Source organism: Cyprinus carpio, chromosome A4 (assembly GCF_018340385.1).
Source record: "Cyprinus carpio isolate SPL01 chromosome A4, ASM1834038v1, whole genome shotgun sequence".
Lineage (NCBI taxonomy): Eukaryota > Metazoa > Chordata > Actinopteri > Cypriniformes > Cyprinidae > Cyprinus > Cyprinus carpio.
In genome coordinates, this window is record NC_056575.1 from 17194759 (window position 1) to 17213381 (window position 18623).

An 18623-nucleotide genomic window follows, 5' to 3' on the forward strand; every position below is an offset into this window, starting at 1 on the left:
CGTGTGAATACATAATGTGCACACTTTTGGAGTAAAAGTTTGTATGTTGTGTAGCGAAACACTGATCAAAAATAAATGGAAGCAAACACAACTGAATACATACAGGTTTTTATCTATTTATTCTATTCAAAATATCATTAACTCACGATTGATTTTGCATTGCTGGCAGAAATAAGAAAAATTAGTATCGCTGTAACCAAGTATTAAATAGTGGTCAAATGTTGAAGCTAATCTCAAGGTCAAATCAGAAAATTTTATTGTAAAAATGTTTCTGTAGCTGGCAAAAATAATCTATATATTTATAGCTCCACTGTGATTTGTGATATATTTTCAATAATAATAATAATAATAATAATAATAAATATATATATATATATATATATATATATATATATATATATATATATAATATATATATATAATCTATATATTATATATATAATGTTGACATTTGAATTTATATTAAATTGATAAAAGTGAATTTATATGTAGTTTATAAAATATGTTTTTTTGTGTGTGTTTATTTAATATATATAAATACACACATATGCTTGTACATATTTAAGAAAATATGTTTTGTTTATATATCAAATATTTATATTTATATATAATGAAAATTATATTTGTATATAAATATATACATACATGTTAGTATATAAATATATATATATACACACACACACACACACACACACACACACACACACACACATGTATGTTTGTGTATTTATGAATACATAATAAATATACACAGTACAGGCAAAACTTTTATTTTGGATGTGATTAATCATTTGACAGCACTGAAGAAAATGCAATTCAAAGCAAAAACTAGTATATCAATAATACTATAATAATACAACTAAAGAACTCTCATCAGTTAGATGCCAATATATATATTTTTTATAGTTATTGCTATTTTGAATGGGCCACACCAAGATAACTGCAAGGTATTAAAAAGTGCTCTGACTCAAAGAGAAAAGCTAAGTTCACAACTTTGATGACACAGGGGAAAGTTATTGTTTGAATCACTTCCAGAGTTATTTTTGTCCAGCTGGTGAACCATAAAAACAAAATGTACCTTACAGAGCTCACTGTAAGATATTGAGAAATTGCAAGATAAACTTGTACACTCTCACATTTGAGAGAGAAAAAAAAAAAAGAAAAAAAAAAAAACATTTTTTGTAAAGTTATTTTCGGTAACACGTTACAATAAGTTTCATTAGTTAACATTAGTTAACTACTTAGTTAACTACTTAGTTAACATGAAATAAGAATAAACAGTAGTTTTACAGCATTTATTAATCTTAATGTTAATTACAACATTTACTAATGCATTATTAAATTCAAAAGTTGTGCTTGTTAACATTAGTTAATGTGCTGTGAATTAACATAAACTAACAGTGAACAACTGTATTTTCACTAACTAACATTAACAAAGATTAATAAATACTGTAATTAAAGTAGTGTACATTGTTCATGTTAGTTAATACATGAACTAACATTAACTAATGGAACCTTATTGTAAAGTGTTACTGATTTTTCTTCTGTAACTTATGTCTGGGGGGTTATTTTTTTAAAACAAACAAATCAACTTTTTTATCTTTTACTTTTTTAATATTATACCATCATATTCATGTGAATTTGATTTATTGATTAAAATTGATTTATTTGCCTATTAGTCTGTCAATGTTCAAAGCATTGCTATTATTATTATTATTCTTATTATTATTATTATTATTATTATTATTATTTAATAGCATAACAACATTGGCCACTGTTATTTGGGGGAGGGGCAGCTCATATTCTGATGGGGAAACTGAAATTATTTCAGTAATTTTGTTGCCACATTCAACTTTCAACATTCAACTTAGTTAAGTTTATATATATATATATATATATATATATATATATATATATATATATATATATATATATATTAAGAGATACAAACTCTGGATCATGAAACACATAGTACAGTAGAGCATAAAGAGTGTTATGGGTCGTGCTGGTTCGTGGCTCCTAAATTCCCTGAAAGAGTTAGAACAGATGATAGTTCATTGCTAACATTCAGTATTGGTGCTTTCTTTTTTTTTTCTGACATCAGTATCAGTTTTGGATCAGTCAGGATGGCACATCTCTGGAGACTGAAGTTTGGTTTCATTTTGCTTGCTGGCTGTTTGCTGTAATGCTTTGACTTCTTCTTTTCTAAACTGCTTCCGCAGAAGCACAATGACAGCAATGATGAAGAAGTAGGAACATCCACTTAAACATGTGGTCAGGCTCAAGAAGATCACTCTGAAAAGGACACCAAGAGATTCATGCTTCACATACAATGCAATTTGTTTTTCAAATGTGAGCTTAGAATTTGGAAGTGATTAAATCAGGTCTTTTATAACAGAAAATATATTTATGTGGGTAATTAAAGACTTTATACTATAAACCCCCCCCCCCCCCATTTTTGTATTCTTATAAAGACAATAGTTTGTAATTACAAGCAAACATACACACCTGTACATATTTGAGTCGTACATACGACAGGCTCCTCTGCCCCCACAGCTCTTTACTCTCCATTTTAAACACGTTGAGTCAATGAGAGCTCCAAAATATACAGGAGCAGGAATACCACCTCCAGAAAAATATTAGACAATAATTCAGTTCATACAAAATATAATATACACTACATTATTATATCTTATGAATTATTGTTTACTGTATTGCTTTTACCTAGTGTTCGCATCACAAGGGTTTGAATACCCAATGCCAGAGACTTAAGCTCAGGTGTAATGCACCTAAAAACATATGTAATATACAGTAAATATTTTTAGTCCTTCGTCCTTTAAATCTAAACATGCATCTGAAAGCAAGTAGTTTCTGTGTTAAAAGTTAAATGTAATAACTGTGAAATTACAGCTAAATATTTAAATGATTTTTAAATATTAAATTGTATTAAATATGTTTATACTTTATTTTGATGGTGCCCTTTAGAAATTCTGTTGACAAAATAACTTTGCAACTACATGTCAACTTACTCTCATTAGAATATTAGTAGAATGTTAGGTTAGGGTTAGTATAATAAGTTGACATGTACTTGCAAAGTCAGTAGAATGTCGGTTGGTGGACCATCAAAACTCACTGCCACAATTCTTACCTTACAAAAGACCAGTAACTAAATTCTTTCCTGATGGTAACTGACTGTATAGTGATCATGTATCCAGGAGTGGTGCCCAGCGAGTTGATGAAGGAGCTGAGGACAGTTACGGCCATGTAGGAGGTGAAACTCCGGGTACATCTTGGCCCACGCGGACACTGTCCCGGGGACACAGATCTGCTGCCCTCTACTGGTGAGGGGGTTAAGACACAGCTGCAGTTGTGAAAAACCTGTGATGATCAAATGCAAATGAGTTGAAAAGAAATAATATTATTGCAAATTACAGTATGCAAAGGATACTTACAATACCTTTTGTGTGCCTAGGGTTTAGAAAAGTGCAGTTTTAGATTGATCCAATTATACCGTATTTTTGCCTTTTCCAGTGAAGGTGGTGCATCCTGCCAAACATGGTGACATGTATGTAATGCCACTGTCAGAACACACAGGATCCCATTCAGATGTAGAGCAAGAACAGTCCTGGTTACACTGAGACATGAGTGAGTGCTCATCATGTGATATTTCAGGGGTCCTGAGGAGGAATTCTGAGATTGGTGATTGTTTCCAGTTGGAAACACGGTATTCTGGCTGAGAGCCACTATTCATGTATAGCAATAGTTCTCAATTGTTTTTTGGTCAAATCCCCCTTTAAAACTAGTGAGAAAATAAATAAATAAATAAATAAATAAATAAATAAATAAATAAATAAAAAATGTTATGCTTTTTACTGTCTGTTTTTGAAAATATTTGTAAAACTTTTATAATAAATCCAAAAATAAATGATTACATAGTTATACTGATTTGTATGGACATTATGAAATATATTATAAATGTATTTCATATTAATATATCATATGAAACAATTCACTACAATGAATAATGTATATTATTTATTATTAACCTTGATGTCCCTTTATAAGTCATGTAACCAATAAGGATATGCTTCAGAGGAGGGTAATTGTAAAAAAAAAAAAAACCTTTAAAAATCACATAAATTATCATAAACAGTGATGCATACAACTTCTGTGCTGTACAACAAATACTCTTGTGTGTAGAACAGAGAGAAAAAAAAGGAAAAAAAATCTGCTGCATTAATGATACAGACAAGATGGAGTTTTTTAAAAGTGAGGAAGTGAACAAGATTTCCCTTTATGATATATACTACATTTCGAGAAATGCTGACTTACAGAGGTATACAAATACCTTACCCATTGTAGGACACAGTAAGCCCTGCCACAGGCAAATTGTCACACTTTGTACTGAAATGGAAGAGGAGGAGAAGGAAGGCTGTGAAGGAGGTGATGAAAGAGAGCTGAGCCCCTGCCACGACGCTCAACTTGTATCTTTTCATTAACAAACCACCCAGGAATATTCCCACAGCAACCACAGGCAGGATCAGGACACCTGCGGGACATGGCATGTCTTTAGTTTCAATATATAAAATAAAATACATTTTGACATAAAAACAATTGGCACTTTGTAGTTTTGGTCTATATGCCTATTTTTATAAATTTATAAATATTACTTTTACAAAAACATTATATGAAGATTTCAAAATTGTAGGGTTTGTTCATATGCACAACTGGAGACACTGAATTAAGACCAGACATTAAATAAAACAATCAACTGCCTCGAACTTTACTAGTAAGGGTTTACTTGGAAGGGTTCTTACCGATAAGGAAGTTTGCTCTTGATGCAGACTGGCCAAACTGTTGCTCCATGTATTTGGCTTTGAAGGTGAGCAAGCCGATGAAAGAGCTGAACTTCAAAACAATCCCACACAGCAACAGGAAGTATGCAGGAGTGCACAGAAGTCTTTTCAGGGAAGGCAGGAATCCTACATTTATATAACAGAATGCAGGGAATGAAGTGAGCTTTTTTATAAAGATTTGCATAGACGTTAGCATAACTTCATGTAAAACATGTAATCATCTTTAAGACTTCTAAGCTACGGGTCTTACAAATTGGAGCGACTCCTGGTGAAATACTGCCATTTCTAATATGAATTTGTTAGTTTTAAAAAGAAAAAAACAATGGGAATGGATAAAAAGATAAAAAAAATAATGGATTTGTTAAAAAGGTGGAAGGAAGTTGCCTTTTGCAATGTTGGCCAGTTTCACTGAGTGTGTGTTTGGGAGGACAGATTGCTCCTTGTTGCCCTGATCCACATTAAAGTTTTCATTCCCTTCCTCCCCTTGTCTGGGTAAAGATCTGGGCAGGAACCAAAAAGGAACACCAGCAAGTACTAAGATGGCAGATGACACAAAAAATCCCAGCCACCAAGCACCCACCCAGCGTGCATCCTGTGGAGTGATGGTCAAACTATCTGCAAAAAAAAACCTTTAGCCAACATTATATGTCATACTTAGCAAATACCAAGTATTTAAGGTAATTTATTGCTGCTAACCATAAGATTATTACTAAAGTATGAAAGTATTTCAGCCCAGTGAAAGTATGTTTGGAATATAGATACTTACAACTTGAGTAAATTTTGGTAGTATCATTCACTTTTGGTGTGCCTTTTAATAACACATATTAACTGATCAAGTTTTTTTTTTTTTTTTTTTTACTTTTTCTTTTAAAGATTTTGAACTTTTGAGCCAATAGAAAAATAAATAAATAAAATAAAATAAACTTTGATAGTTTGATTTGATTATAATTTCAGTGAAAGATCAATTCGAACAGAATTGTCTGATTCTTTATTACAAACCAAAATTAAGCAGACCTCAATGAAGTTGTGCAACAAAACAAATTGACTAAAGATCACATGAAAATAGTCAATAAAACATAAAAATTAAGTCATGATGATGCAAATAGTACAGTCCCACTATTAAATGTCTTTAACTACTATACTATTATAAAGTTAAGCATTTGGTACAATATTAAATATGAATAAAAATCTTGCCAAGTTGACATATGAGCAGGTTTAGGGGTAGATTTGTCAAAAATGTAAACGCATATGTAATTACAAATTAGTACATGTAATTACAATGTAAGTACAATGTAACAACATGTACACAATGTTATATATTTTCAGTGTTAGGACATGGTAGTCAAATAACCCCATTATTAAACAGTAAAGTGAGCTCCAGTACATAAATAAATAAATGTTGTATTTTGGTTAGTTCAGATGGCCAGCTGTCATTTAATTTATTTGTTGGTGAATAAAAAAAAAAAAAAAAAAAAAGGTGCCACTGTGTAAACATTCAGACCCTAGAAGCACATTAAGACTGGATTAAAAAATAAATAAATAAATAAATACAAAATACTATACAATACAATCAAATAAAAATTAAACTTCACATGAATACACACAGTTCTGGTGAAACTGAATAAACTGGATGCTTACCAACACTGACAAATCCAATATCCACATACAGATTGGCACACATGGAGCCTAGCAGGAATCCAAACATGGGACCCAGCAGCGTAATGGTCTGAAGACAAGCTATCTTCACAAGAGAGATTTTCATTAAACATAAACAAATAATTTATTATTTACTTCCTTAAACTTATGGAAATAAACTTCAACAGAATGTAAAGAAGTGAGAAATTAATGTAATGTTTTCATACAATTAATTGCATGTTAATTCAAATTCATTACTTTATAGTTTATATTAAATGCAGTTAGCTGAATGTATTTTTTTTTTCATAATTATATTTTCTGTACTTACATTTATAGTAAACTAAACTATACTTTCATGATAATTCTGCTGAAACTTGCATGTCATATATTTAAATGTATATCAGTAATGACATATTTGTAATTAAACAGTTGCATTTAAAATATGAACTTAATATTTATATTAATATCAGCTTAAATATATATTAACTTTCAGTGTAACATTGAATAACAAACTAAAATCAAAATCAAGTAATTTGCATGTGCTTTCGTAAGTCAACAATACAATTATTAAGACAAAAGATTATTAAAACACAATTTAAAGTGGATATTGGATGCCAAAATAACTTTTACATGATGTTTGCAATAAAATAAAATTGTTTAAAAATGTCTGCATATAAATGTGTCTTAGCAGTGTGTGGACACAGCCACCCTACAATAATAAAAATCCATTCACTTTTTTTTTTTTTTTTAATCCAAAAAAATAATTTATTATGAAGTTTTTTTTTTTTTGTGAGTATTATGTTGTAATGATGATGAGGCGGCGGCGGCCGCTGACAGACTTTTTCCATATTAGCATATTTTCGCACACAGCAAGTTGTACGCTGTCCACCATTAGCTGTAGCGACAACGTCTCAAAAGCAATGCAGGTGTTTTGTAGTTGGATGTAAACAAAAGAGTCTTCATTTTCTCCCGACATCAGAGCCACAGTGGATTTTGAACAGATGTTTTTGATGGTAATGTGCCACTGAATACAGAGAAGAAAATAATAATAATAATAATAATAATAATAATAATAATAATAATAATAATAATAATAAACGGAATAGAGGGGAGGGGTGAGCAGCTCATTACCATTCAAAGAGACATGCACTGAAATAGATCATTGTGAACAGAGCTGTTTTTGACAGGGTGATGTTTTGCATGACCATTGAGGAATTTTAACCAATGTATATTGCAGACATTTCATGAAGACCCTAAAGAATCAACTTTTGGAAAATGGGCATCCGATGTCCCCTTTAGTGCAATGGTTTTCAGAGCAGTGCTGGGAGTCCTAAAGGACAGGTTTGATACCCCCTGCTTTAATGTAATTTAGAGTACTAATTTGATATAAACTTTTAATTTGTTATAAAGTGCACTTAAGTTTACTTAATTTACTACCTTTTCATACAATTATAAAGGGTTAGTTCACCCAAAAATGTTAATTATTTCATTAATGACTCACCTTAATGTCTATTGTGAGTGTGTTCACAACACTGCAGTGACGCCGCTGACGTACGATGCTGCTGACGTGTTATCTTTGTTATTGGGCACACCAGAAAACACGTCAGCAGTGTCGTACGTTAGCGGCATCACTGCAGTGTTGTGAACGCGCTCACAACAGACCCGGAAGAGAAGACAATGCTGAATAAAGTCGTAATTTTTGTTATTTTTGGACCAAAATGTATTTCGATGCTTCAACAAATTTTAACTGACCCTCTGATGTCACATGGACTACTTTGATGATGTTTTTATTACCTTTCTGGACATGGACAGTATACCGTACATACATTTTCAACGGAGGGTCAGAAAGCGCTCTGACTAAATCTTAAATATCTTAAACTGTGTTCCGAAGATGAACGGAGGTCTTACGGGTTTGGAACAACATGAGGGTGAGTCATTAATGACATAATTGAAATTTTTGGGTGAACTAACCCTTTAAGTGGCCTTTAATTTCATTAATATTATATTATCTGCAGGTACATTTTAATATTATTTGAAGTAGCCTTAACTGCAAGAGCACATTCAACACAATTAAGCACACTTGTATTGGAGACCTTATGTTTCATATACTGTATGTATCAACACAATAGCTGATATTCAGTTCGAGCATTTAGGTAGGTGAGTTTGAACAAGGTTGGAGCTAAACTCTGCAGGAAAGTGGACCTTGAGGGACAGAGTTGAGAACCTCTGCACTAGAGTATCTGACTAAAATAATTAATAATCTGAGTATTTGATTAAAAAGTTATCCAAATTTGACTTACAAATGTAAAACGCTGAGTTTTCAGCTTTTGCAAAGTCATCGATATAAGATATTCCAAGCGGCGTGATTGGTGTCTCTCCGATTCCTCTGAGAGCATTTCCCAAGAACACATAGATCCACATACTAGACCCAGTGTCCTTCACACAATCTAGGGTTAAAATGGTAGAAATCATGTCTATGTGTCACTTAGAACTTTCAGTATGTGTTTTTGATCATCTTGGCCAACTCTAAAAGATCTTTGAAAGAAAACAAAATTTTTACTGTGAATAGTGAGTTACAAAATTACATTTAACACTTGCTAAAATCCTGAAAGCTAAATGAGTTCTTCTTCCTTAAAGCCTATCAGGCAATGGGGTACTTTAAATGAGAAGTGGTTACCTGTTCCAGTGTTGTTAGAAGACTGAATGTGTGCATTTGAGTAATTGTTTGGAACCGTGGAATACTGACAAGGAGATATACTGACAGTCTTGTTTAGAAGGCCTTGTATTACTGTGTCGTACTCGTACCTGAAGGAGTATAACCAAAACACAGACAGAAAAAAAAAAAAAAAAAAAAAAAAAACATGAGCAGCTTTGTAACAAATGAGAAACTAAGCTAAATATTGAGAGATAATATGTAAAGATGAACCCACAGCCTCATGAAGAAGTGTGGTAGTCCAGTGAGAGCTGAGCCAATGGCCATGAGGAAGCAACCCATCCCTATGAGTCGTGGCCTGTGTAGTCTTGCCCCAAAATGACTAACCACTGCCAGAAAGAGCAAGTTACCTACAGAAAAGCATTCAGAGATCAGTGAGTCAACTAAGAAATGAAAATACACAAAGCATGCAAGCATATTTGTTTATGTTAACATGGAACAGACAAACTATGGTCCATTCACTGATCATTCATTCCAACCCAGGCTCATTGGAGAAAACATGCCTGTGGCAACATTTTCATTTTAGCTTGCTTCTGCAAGTTTTGAGCACTTTTACCGTTACTTGTGTTTCACAGGACTTGTACCCAAGTGCTCTGCATCGCAAGTGCAATGCTGTATCTGGTGACCTGCTTCTGTAATCGTAATTCCTTTTTTTTTCTGCCAATAGTGTTGTCTTCAGTTATAAACTGCAGCAAATTGTATAGTATACGTAGGTACTTTTTGTAGTTTTGCAAAATATAGATAGAGGCACATATTTCTAATGAGCCTATGATGGTATTTTGTACAAAAACTTACTGTTTGGAAAAAAAAAAAAAAGCTCTAATCAGATTGCTCAAAGGCAAAGCTACTTCTAGGAATGTTATACAACATTTCAATTTTGGTTGTAGTTAGATAATGTTGAAGTAAAACAACATATAAAATAATGTAACCAAAATAAAACATTAAAAAACTTGTTAGGTTTTCTTCACAAGTGGTGGAGTCCATATGACATAAGTATGGCCAAGCAGAAGTGGATCTGTTTGCCTCCGTGGAGTCAATCCACTGTGCCCTCTGATTCTCCCTCACACATACAGCTCAGTATCAGCTTAGGGCTGGATACTATGGTGCAGGCATCTGTACACCTTTCTCCCAATCGCTCTGCTCACGGGATTTCTAGAGAGGGTTCCTCAGGACAGAATATGCTTGCTACTAGTAGCTCCATTCTGGCCAGTCGGGTTTGGTTTGTGGATCTAATGTCTCTCCTGCAAGGCTCTCCCTGGGAAATTCCAACCAGGAAGGACCTACTGTCCCAGGCTCAGGGGACAATATTTGACCCCTGACCAGAGATATGGAAACTGTGGGTTTGGCGCCTGAAGGTTACCAGCTCATAGATTCTGGTTTCTCGATTGAGGATGTTGATAACATTCTTAATGCTAAAGCTCACTCCAACAGGTGACTGTGTGCTCTTAATTCGGATCTCTTCGCAATGTTGTGTGAAGGACATAATCTGAATCCAGTACTGAAATTCCTACAAAAGTGGTTCTTAGCAGGGCTGACCCCTGGTACCCTGAAGGTGTATGTCTATCCCTTATATTGTTCTTGGTTACTTTCGAATGAGTACTACGTCGCTATATGCGTATGGGGAAAAAAACTTTTTCTCCAAGGACTTAAGACTTAGTCAATCACACAGTGTAACTGCATGGCCATTGGTTTGTGCAGTGATTATAAAACAAACCAATGGCTCGGCAGCAGTGCTGCACGAGCCTATGGTGGTGAAGCCTGCCAGTGCCCGCCAGAATGGGCGGGGCCATCTGGCTATATAAGCGGGCATCCCGCCGTGCAATGAGAGAGGAACGACTGTTATGAACTGGCCTTGAGCGAAAAAGGCTCAGAGGAGAGGAACCAATTATGCGCAGGGTGAGCCCTGCAGGAGGCAGGAGGGCTGAACTCATTGCCCAGCCTTCAGATAACTGTTCCAATGGTCATATGTACAGCCTCAGCACTAGTAATAGGGCCAAGAGCATTCCTGAAGAGTCAGGCAGAACCTAATACTTAGACCACCTTAAGGTGTGCCACCTTAAGCAGATAAAATCTGGGCCTGCAAGGCCGGAACATCCAAGTTATAGAATCTGGCAAAGGTGGACGGCGAGGCCCAGCTGGCCGCCACACAGATGTCTTCTATGGACACACCACTAGACCATGCCCAGAAAGAGGCCACACCTTGAGTGGAATGGGCTCTCACTACTATGGGACTCTGAAGACCCAGGGAGGAGTAAGCTAATGTGATAGCTTCAACTAACCTTCGCGAGATCCTCTGCGTTGTGACCGGGGACCCTTTGGTGCGGCCGCCAAAGCATACAAAGAGTTGTTCCAACTGCCTGAAGGGGGTGGAACACTCAATGTAAATTCTCAATAGCCTAACTGGGCAGAAAAGGTTAAACTCCTGGTCCTCCTCAGAAGGAGGAAGTGCAGAGAGAGTAATAACCTGGGCTGTAAATGGCGTGTAGAACACTTCAGGGACATACCCATGTCTTGGCTTTAGGATGACTTTGGAGTCATTGGGTCCAAACTTAAGACAGACAGGGCTTACCGAGAGAGCCAGCAAATCAACTACTCTCTTAACCGATGCTAACGCCAGAAGCAGAGCGGTCTTCACCGACAGTATTTTTAAGCTCGCAGACTGGAGTGGCTCAAAGGGGGAGCCTTTGAGGGCTCTCAGGACCATGGGTAGATCCCATTTAGGGACCGTGAGGGGCTGGGGTGGAGGGAGCCTCCTGGATCCCCTCAGGAAATGGACAACAAGGTTGTTCCGGCCCACCGACTGTCCGCCTATAGGAGCATGATAAGCTGTTATAGTTGCCACATAGATTTTGAGCGTGGAAAGGGAGCGGCCTATGTCTAACAGCTCTTGTAAGTAGGACAATATCACGATATGTCACATGTTATTGGGTCCTCACCACGGGTTTCGCACCAGGTGGAGAAAATAGACCACTTAAGGGTGTAGAGGCGTCTCATAAATGGGGCTCTAGCCTATGAGATCGAATTCAGGATGCTCTCTGGGAGACCTACTGATTCCCATTGAGAGCCAATAGGTGCAGTGCCCACAGCTCGGGCTAGTGGTGCCAGATTGTTCTGTTCGCCTGAGAGAGGAGGTCCTGCCTTAGGGGAATGGGCCACGCGCAGTAGGGCTGGGCGATATATTGGTTCCCTGATTACCGCTAAATCACCATCACCTGCTACGCAATATTGCATTCATTATCGCAGATGAATCGCCTTCATCTGAAGCAGCGCAGGATTTACAAGCCTGCTTTGACTGAACTGATTGGAGAGTTTTTGAAGCCAATCTGGATGAGCTCACAGATAATGTAACTTCATATTCCACTTTCTGTGAGGATATGTGCATTCCTACCAAGATAGTCCTATCATTCAATAATGATAAACCATGGTTTACTGGGAAACCCAAACAGCTTCGTCATTCCAAAGAGGATGCTTACAGAAGTGGGGATAAAATCTTGTATAACCAGGCCAGAAACAGACTAACAGAGGAGATCAGAGTGGCTAAAAGCTAGTCTGAAAAGCGGAAAAAACAGTTTTCTGCCAACAACCCGGTATCAGTATGGACTGGTCTGAGGAACACCACCATGTACAAGACACCATCCCCTGCAGACTGTGGAGATTCAACAACTGGCTCACGATCTGAATGTGTTTTACTGCCGGTTTGAAAAGCTCAGTCTCACAGTCTCACACCCACTCTGATCTGCACTTCACACATACTCCCCTGCAACCCCCCACCATTCAACCTTCACTTAAGATCTGTGTACAGGACGTGAACCGGGTCTTCAGAAATCAGAAGACTAATGGCGCATGGTACGGCTTGGCTCGTCTCAGTTTGCGTTTCCACTGCAGTTTAGTACCACTTTGGAGTGGGCGGGATTATAGACATGTCATCATTGTTGTGCTGACTCTACTGCCGTGACACCATCGTAAATGTGACACAAACACACAACAATAGAGCAGATCACTGGATCCACTTCTCAGCTCATCAACAGACCACGAAACAGTCTTTTTTTTAGCTTAAAAAAGGTGCGCTTGTTTGAAACTGTCGCGTTTATTAAAAAAAGTTGCATTCGATCTTTGCTGGCTGTGCTGATTTAATCTAGTGTGTCTAGTGTCTCGTGTCACAAGTTCAATGATGCAGGTAGTGACGATTTTCTACGGCCAGTCAGCGATCAGCAGGGTTTCAACTATCATTCCGGTCCCCAAAAAACCCAAAATCACTAGACTCACGTCTCGCTCTCACGTCTGTGGTCATGAAGTCATTTGAGAGACAAGTGTTGGCCTATCTGAAAGACATCACTTGACCCTTGATGGATCTTCTTCAGTTTGCATACAAAGCAAACAGGTCTGTGGATGATGCAGTCAACATGGGACTGCGTAATATTCTGCTAAATCTTGATAGGCCTGGGATTTACGTAATGATCTTGTTTGTAGACCTCAGTTTGGCCTTCAATACCATCATGCCTGAAATTTTCTCAGCCAAACTGACCAAGCTCTCCATCCCCAAATCAAACTGTCAGTGGATCACCAGCTTCCTGACAGACAGGCAGCAGCTAGTGAAGCTGGGTAAACTCACACCCAAGACTCTCACAATTAACACTGGCACCCCTCAGGGATGTGTACTCTCCCCACTGTTGTTCTCCACCTCCGTGAAGTTGCCCCCCCCCACCCAACGCAAAACATCAGCAAAATAGTCTCAATCGTTTGTGCTCCGTTTGTGCTGTAAAAATTTTCATTTGTGCCGCTTTGGTTTTTTGGATATTAAAATAATAGTTATAGGTCATTCTGAGGTCTCTCAGCCCTCCACATACTCCAAATTCACCCCAAATAGACTTGTTTGTGCTTTGTTTGTGCTGGTTTGTGCCGGTAAAAGTTTCGTTTGTGCTGCTTCGGTTTTTAAAATATTAGATATTGAATTATAGGTGAAGACGTCACTCAGCCCCCACATACTTCAAATTCATCCCATATAGTCTCGTTTGTTTGTGCTTCATTTGTGCTGGTTTGTGACGGTAATATTTTCGTTTGTGCTGCTTTGTTTTTTTTTAGATATTTAAAATAATTTTTATAGGTCATTCTGAGGTCACTCAGCCCCCCCCCCAATACTCCAAATTCACCCCAAATAGACTCGTTTGTTTGTGCTTCGTTTGTGCTGGTTTGTGCAAGTTATATTTTAATTTGTGCTGCTTCAGTTTTTAAAATATTAGACATTGAATTGTAGGTGATGACATCACTCAGCCCCCCACATACTCCAAATTCACCCAAAATAGGTTCAATCATTTGTGCTTCGTTTGTACTGGTTTGTGCAGGTAAAAGTTTTGTTTGTGCTGCTTCGGTTTTTAAAAAATTAGACCTTGAATTATAGGCGATGATGTCACTCAGCCCCATACATGCTCCAAATTCACAAAAGTGGTCTTGTTTGTTTGTGCTTTGTTTGTGCTGGTTTGTGCCGCGTAAAAATATTTGTTTGTACTGCTTAGGTTTTTAAGATATTAAAATAATGTTTAGTGGTAATTTTCTGATGTCAATCAGCACCCCACATGCTCCAAATTCACCCAAAATAATCTTCTTTGTTTATGTTTCATTTGTGCCGTCAAAATGTCGTTTGTGATGCTTCGGTTTTTTAGATATTTTTAGTGATCATTCTGAGGTCATGCTCCAAATTTACCCCAAATAATTTCTTTGTTTGTGCTTCGTTTGTGCTGGTAATATTTTTGTTTTTTCTACTGTGTTTTTTAAATATTTTTTTCCTAGTCAACTAGTCCCATGTTTATATTAAAGGATGGTTTAATAGGTTATTATATTAATCACTTCAATATAAACATGGGACTAGTTGACTAGGAAAAAAAACCTTTAAAAAACACATTAGCAAAAACGAAAATATTACCAGCACAAACGAAGCACATCACGAACAAGATTATTTGGGGTAAATTTGGAGCATGTGGGGACTGAGTGACCTCAGAATGATCAGTAAATATCATTTTAATATTTAAAAGACCGAAGCAGTACTAAATAAATAATAACAATGAACAAATAAATAAATAAATAAAAATACAGCACAGACAAAGAAGATTACCTCAGAATGATCACTAAAATATCTAAAAAACCCGAAGCATCACAAACGAACATTTTGACGGCACAAATAAAACGATTTTTTTTTGTGAATTTGGAGCATGTGTGTGTGTGTGTGTGGTGGGGGGGGGGGACATCATTGCCTATAATTCATTATCTAATATTTTAAAAACCAAATCAGCACAAATGAAACTTTAACCTGCACAAATGATGCACAAACAAACGAGACAATTTGGGGTAAATTTGGAGCATGTGGGGTGCTGAGTGACATCAGAAAATGACCACTAAACATTATTTTAATATCTTAAAAACCTAAGCAGTACAAAAAAAAATGTTTTTACGTGACACAAACCAGCACAAACAAAGCACAAACAAACAAGACCACTTTCGTGAATTTGGAGCATGTTTGGGGCTGAGTGACGTCATAGCCTATAATTCAGTGTCTAATTTTTTAAAAACCAAAGCAGCACAAACAAAACTTACCTGCACAAAACAGAACAAACAAAGCACAAACGACTGAACCTGTTTTGGGTGAATTTGGAGTATGTGGGGGGGCTGAGTGATGTCATCACCTATAATTCAATGTCTAATATTTTAAAAACCAAAGCAGCACAAACTAAACTTTTAACGGCACAAACCAGCACAAATGAAGCACAAACGACTGAAGCTGTTTTGGGTGAATTTGGAGTATGTGGGGGGCTGAGTGACGTCATATCTATAATTCAATGTCTAATATTTTAAAAACTGAAGCAGCCCAAATGAAACTTTTACCGGCACAAACGAAGCACAAACAATTGAACCTGTTTTGGGTGAATTTGGAGTATGTTGGGGGGCTGAGTGATGTCATCACCTATAATTCAATGTCTAATATTTTAAAAACCGAAGCAGCACAAACTAAACTTTTAACAGCACAAACCAGCACAAATGAAGCACAAACGACTGAAGCTGTTTTGGGTGAATTTGGAGTATGAGGGGGGCTGAGTGACGTCATATCCATAATTCAATGTCTAATATTTTAAAAACCGAAGCAGCACAAATGAAACTTTTACCGGCATAAACCAGCACAAACGAAGCACAAACAAACGAGTCTATTTGGGGTGAATTTGGAAAATGTGGCGGGGCTGAGTGACCTCAGAATGACCTATAAATATTATTTTAATATCTAAAAAACCAAAGCGGCACAAACAAACATTTTTACAGCACAAACCAGCACAAACGGAGCACAAACAATTGAGACTAATTTGCTGACGTTTTGCGTTGGGTGGGGGGCCAACTTCACGGAGGTCTGTTCTCCCTGTGGCTGCAGTAGAGTCATTCTGGTTTATGGGCACCACCATCTCTCAGGACCTGAAGTGGGACACTCATATAGACTCCATTACTAAAAAGGCCCAGCATAGGCTGTACTTCCTTTGACAATTGAAGAAATACAACCTGCCACAGGAGCTGCTGAAACAGTTCCACTTGGCCATCGAGTCTGTCCTGTGTTCATCCCTACCATTGGTTCAACTACCAAATCAGACATCAAGAGACTATAACAGACAGCCAGGACTGTTGAGAAGATTATTGGTCCCCCCGCCCTACTTCCAAGGTCTTTGCTACTCCATAGTAAGGAAAAGGCTAAGAAAATCTCTTTGGACACTCCACACATAGCCCGCTCTCTCTTGAGAGTTGCCCTCTGGTTGGCGCTACAAAGCACTGAACACCAGAACAACCAGGCACAAGAACATATTTTCCCCCAGTCTATATTCAGCCTGAATGATTAAAACTTTCAGAACTATACATTGTTCATTATAAATGACACACACTTGTAAATAACATATGTATATTCATAAATACATATATATATATATATATATATATATATATATATATACACACACACTCAAACACACACACACACACACACACACACACACACACACATATATATATATATATATATATATATATATAGACACACACACACATACATACATACACACACACACACACACACACACATATATATATATATATATATATATATATATATATATATATATAAACTCACTGGCCACTTTATTAAGTACACCTTGCTAGTACCGGGTTGGACCTCCTTTTGCCTTCAGAACTGCCTTAATTCTTCGTGGCATAGATTCAACAAGCTGTTGGAAACATTCCACAGAGATTTTGGTCCATACTGACATGATAGCATCACGCAGCTGCTGAATATTTGTCGGCTGCACATCCATGATGCGAATCTCCCGTTTCACCACATCCCAAAGCTGCTCTATTGGATTGAGATCTGGTGACTGTGGAGGCCATTTGAGTAAAGTGAACATGTTGTCATGTCTAAGAAACCAGTCTGAGATGATCTGAGCTTTGTGACATGGTGCATTATCCTGCTGGAAGTAGCCATCAGAAGATGGGTACACTCTAGTCATAAAGGGATGGATATGGTCAGCAACAGTACTCAGATAGGTTGTGACATTTAAACAATGCTCAATTGGTACTAAGGGGCCCAAAGTGTGCCAAGAAAATATCCCCCACACCATTACACCACCACCACCACCACCACCACCACCAGCCTGAACCGTTGAGAAAAGGTAGGATGGATCCGTGCTTTCATGTTCTTTACGGCAAATTCTGACCCTACCATCTGAATGTCACAGCAGAAACCGAGACTCATAAGACCAGGCAATGTTTTTCAAATTTTCTATTGTCCAATTTTGGTGAGCCTGTGCGAATTGTAGCCTCCGTTTCCTGTTCTTAGCTGACAGGAGTGTCACCCGGTGTGGTCTTCTGCTGCTGTATCCCATCTGCTTCGAGGTTCAATGAGTTGAGTGTTCAGAGATGGTATTCTGCATACCTTGGTTGTAACGAGTGGTTATTTGAGTTACTGTTGCCTTTCTATTATCTCTAACCAGTCAGCCCATTCTCCTCTGACCTCTGACCTCTGTCCACACAACTGCCACTCACTGGATATTTTCTGCTTTTCGGACCATTCTCTGTAAACCCTAGAGATGGTTGTGTGTGAAAATCCCAGAAGATCAGCAGTTTTTGAAATACTCAGACCAGCCCGTCTGGCACCAACAACTATTCCACATTTAAATTCACTTTTATCCCCTTTCTTCCCCATTCTGATGCTCGGTTTGAACTTCAGCAAGTCATCTTCACTACATCTAGATGCCTAAATGCATTGAGTTGCTGCCAGGTGATTGGCTGATTAGCAATTTGTGTTACCAAGAAATTTAATAGGTGTACCTAATAAAGTGGCTGGTGAGTGTATATATATATATATATATATATATATATATGTGTGTGTGTGTGTGTGT

General features: G+C 37.0%; 1 protein-coding gene across 1 annotated transcript in view; it reads right to left on the bottom strand.

Moving 5' to 3' along the window:
- Positions 1-2080: 2080 nt before the first annotated feature.
- LOC109063122 (solute carrier organic anion transporter family member 1C1) overlaps positions 2081-18623 on the bottom strand; it is a 17440-nt gene continuing 897 nt past the window's right edge. The window contains exons 3-14 of the mRNA XM_042743411.1: positions 9422-9554; positions 9169-9296; positions 8792-8938; positions 6495-6593; positions 5241-5471; positions 4818-4982; positions 4354-4549; positions 3512-3677; positions 3194-3378; positions 2725-2789; positions 2509-2626; positions 2081-2295 (exon numbers count right to left, since the gene is read on the bottom strand). Of these exons, the coding sequence (XP_042599345.1) occupies positions 2118-2295; positions 2509-2626; positions 2725-2789; positions 3194-3378; positions 3512-3677; positions 4354-4549; positions 4818-4982; positions 5241-5471; positions 6495-6593; positions 8792-8938; positions 9169-9296; positions 9422-9554 (1811 nt within the window). The 3' untranslated portion in view covers positions 2081-2117. The remainder of the gene's footprint in view (positions 2296-2508; positions 2627-2724; positions 2790-3193; positions 3379-3511; positions 3678-4353; positions 4550-4817; positions 4983-5240; positions 5472-6494; positions 6594-8791; positions 8939-9168; positions 9297-9421; positions 9555-18623) is intronic.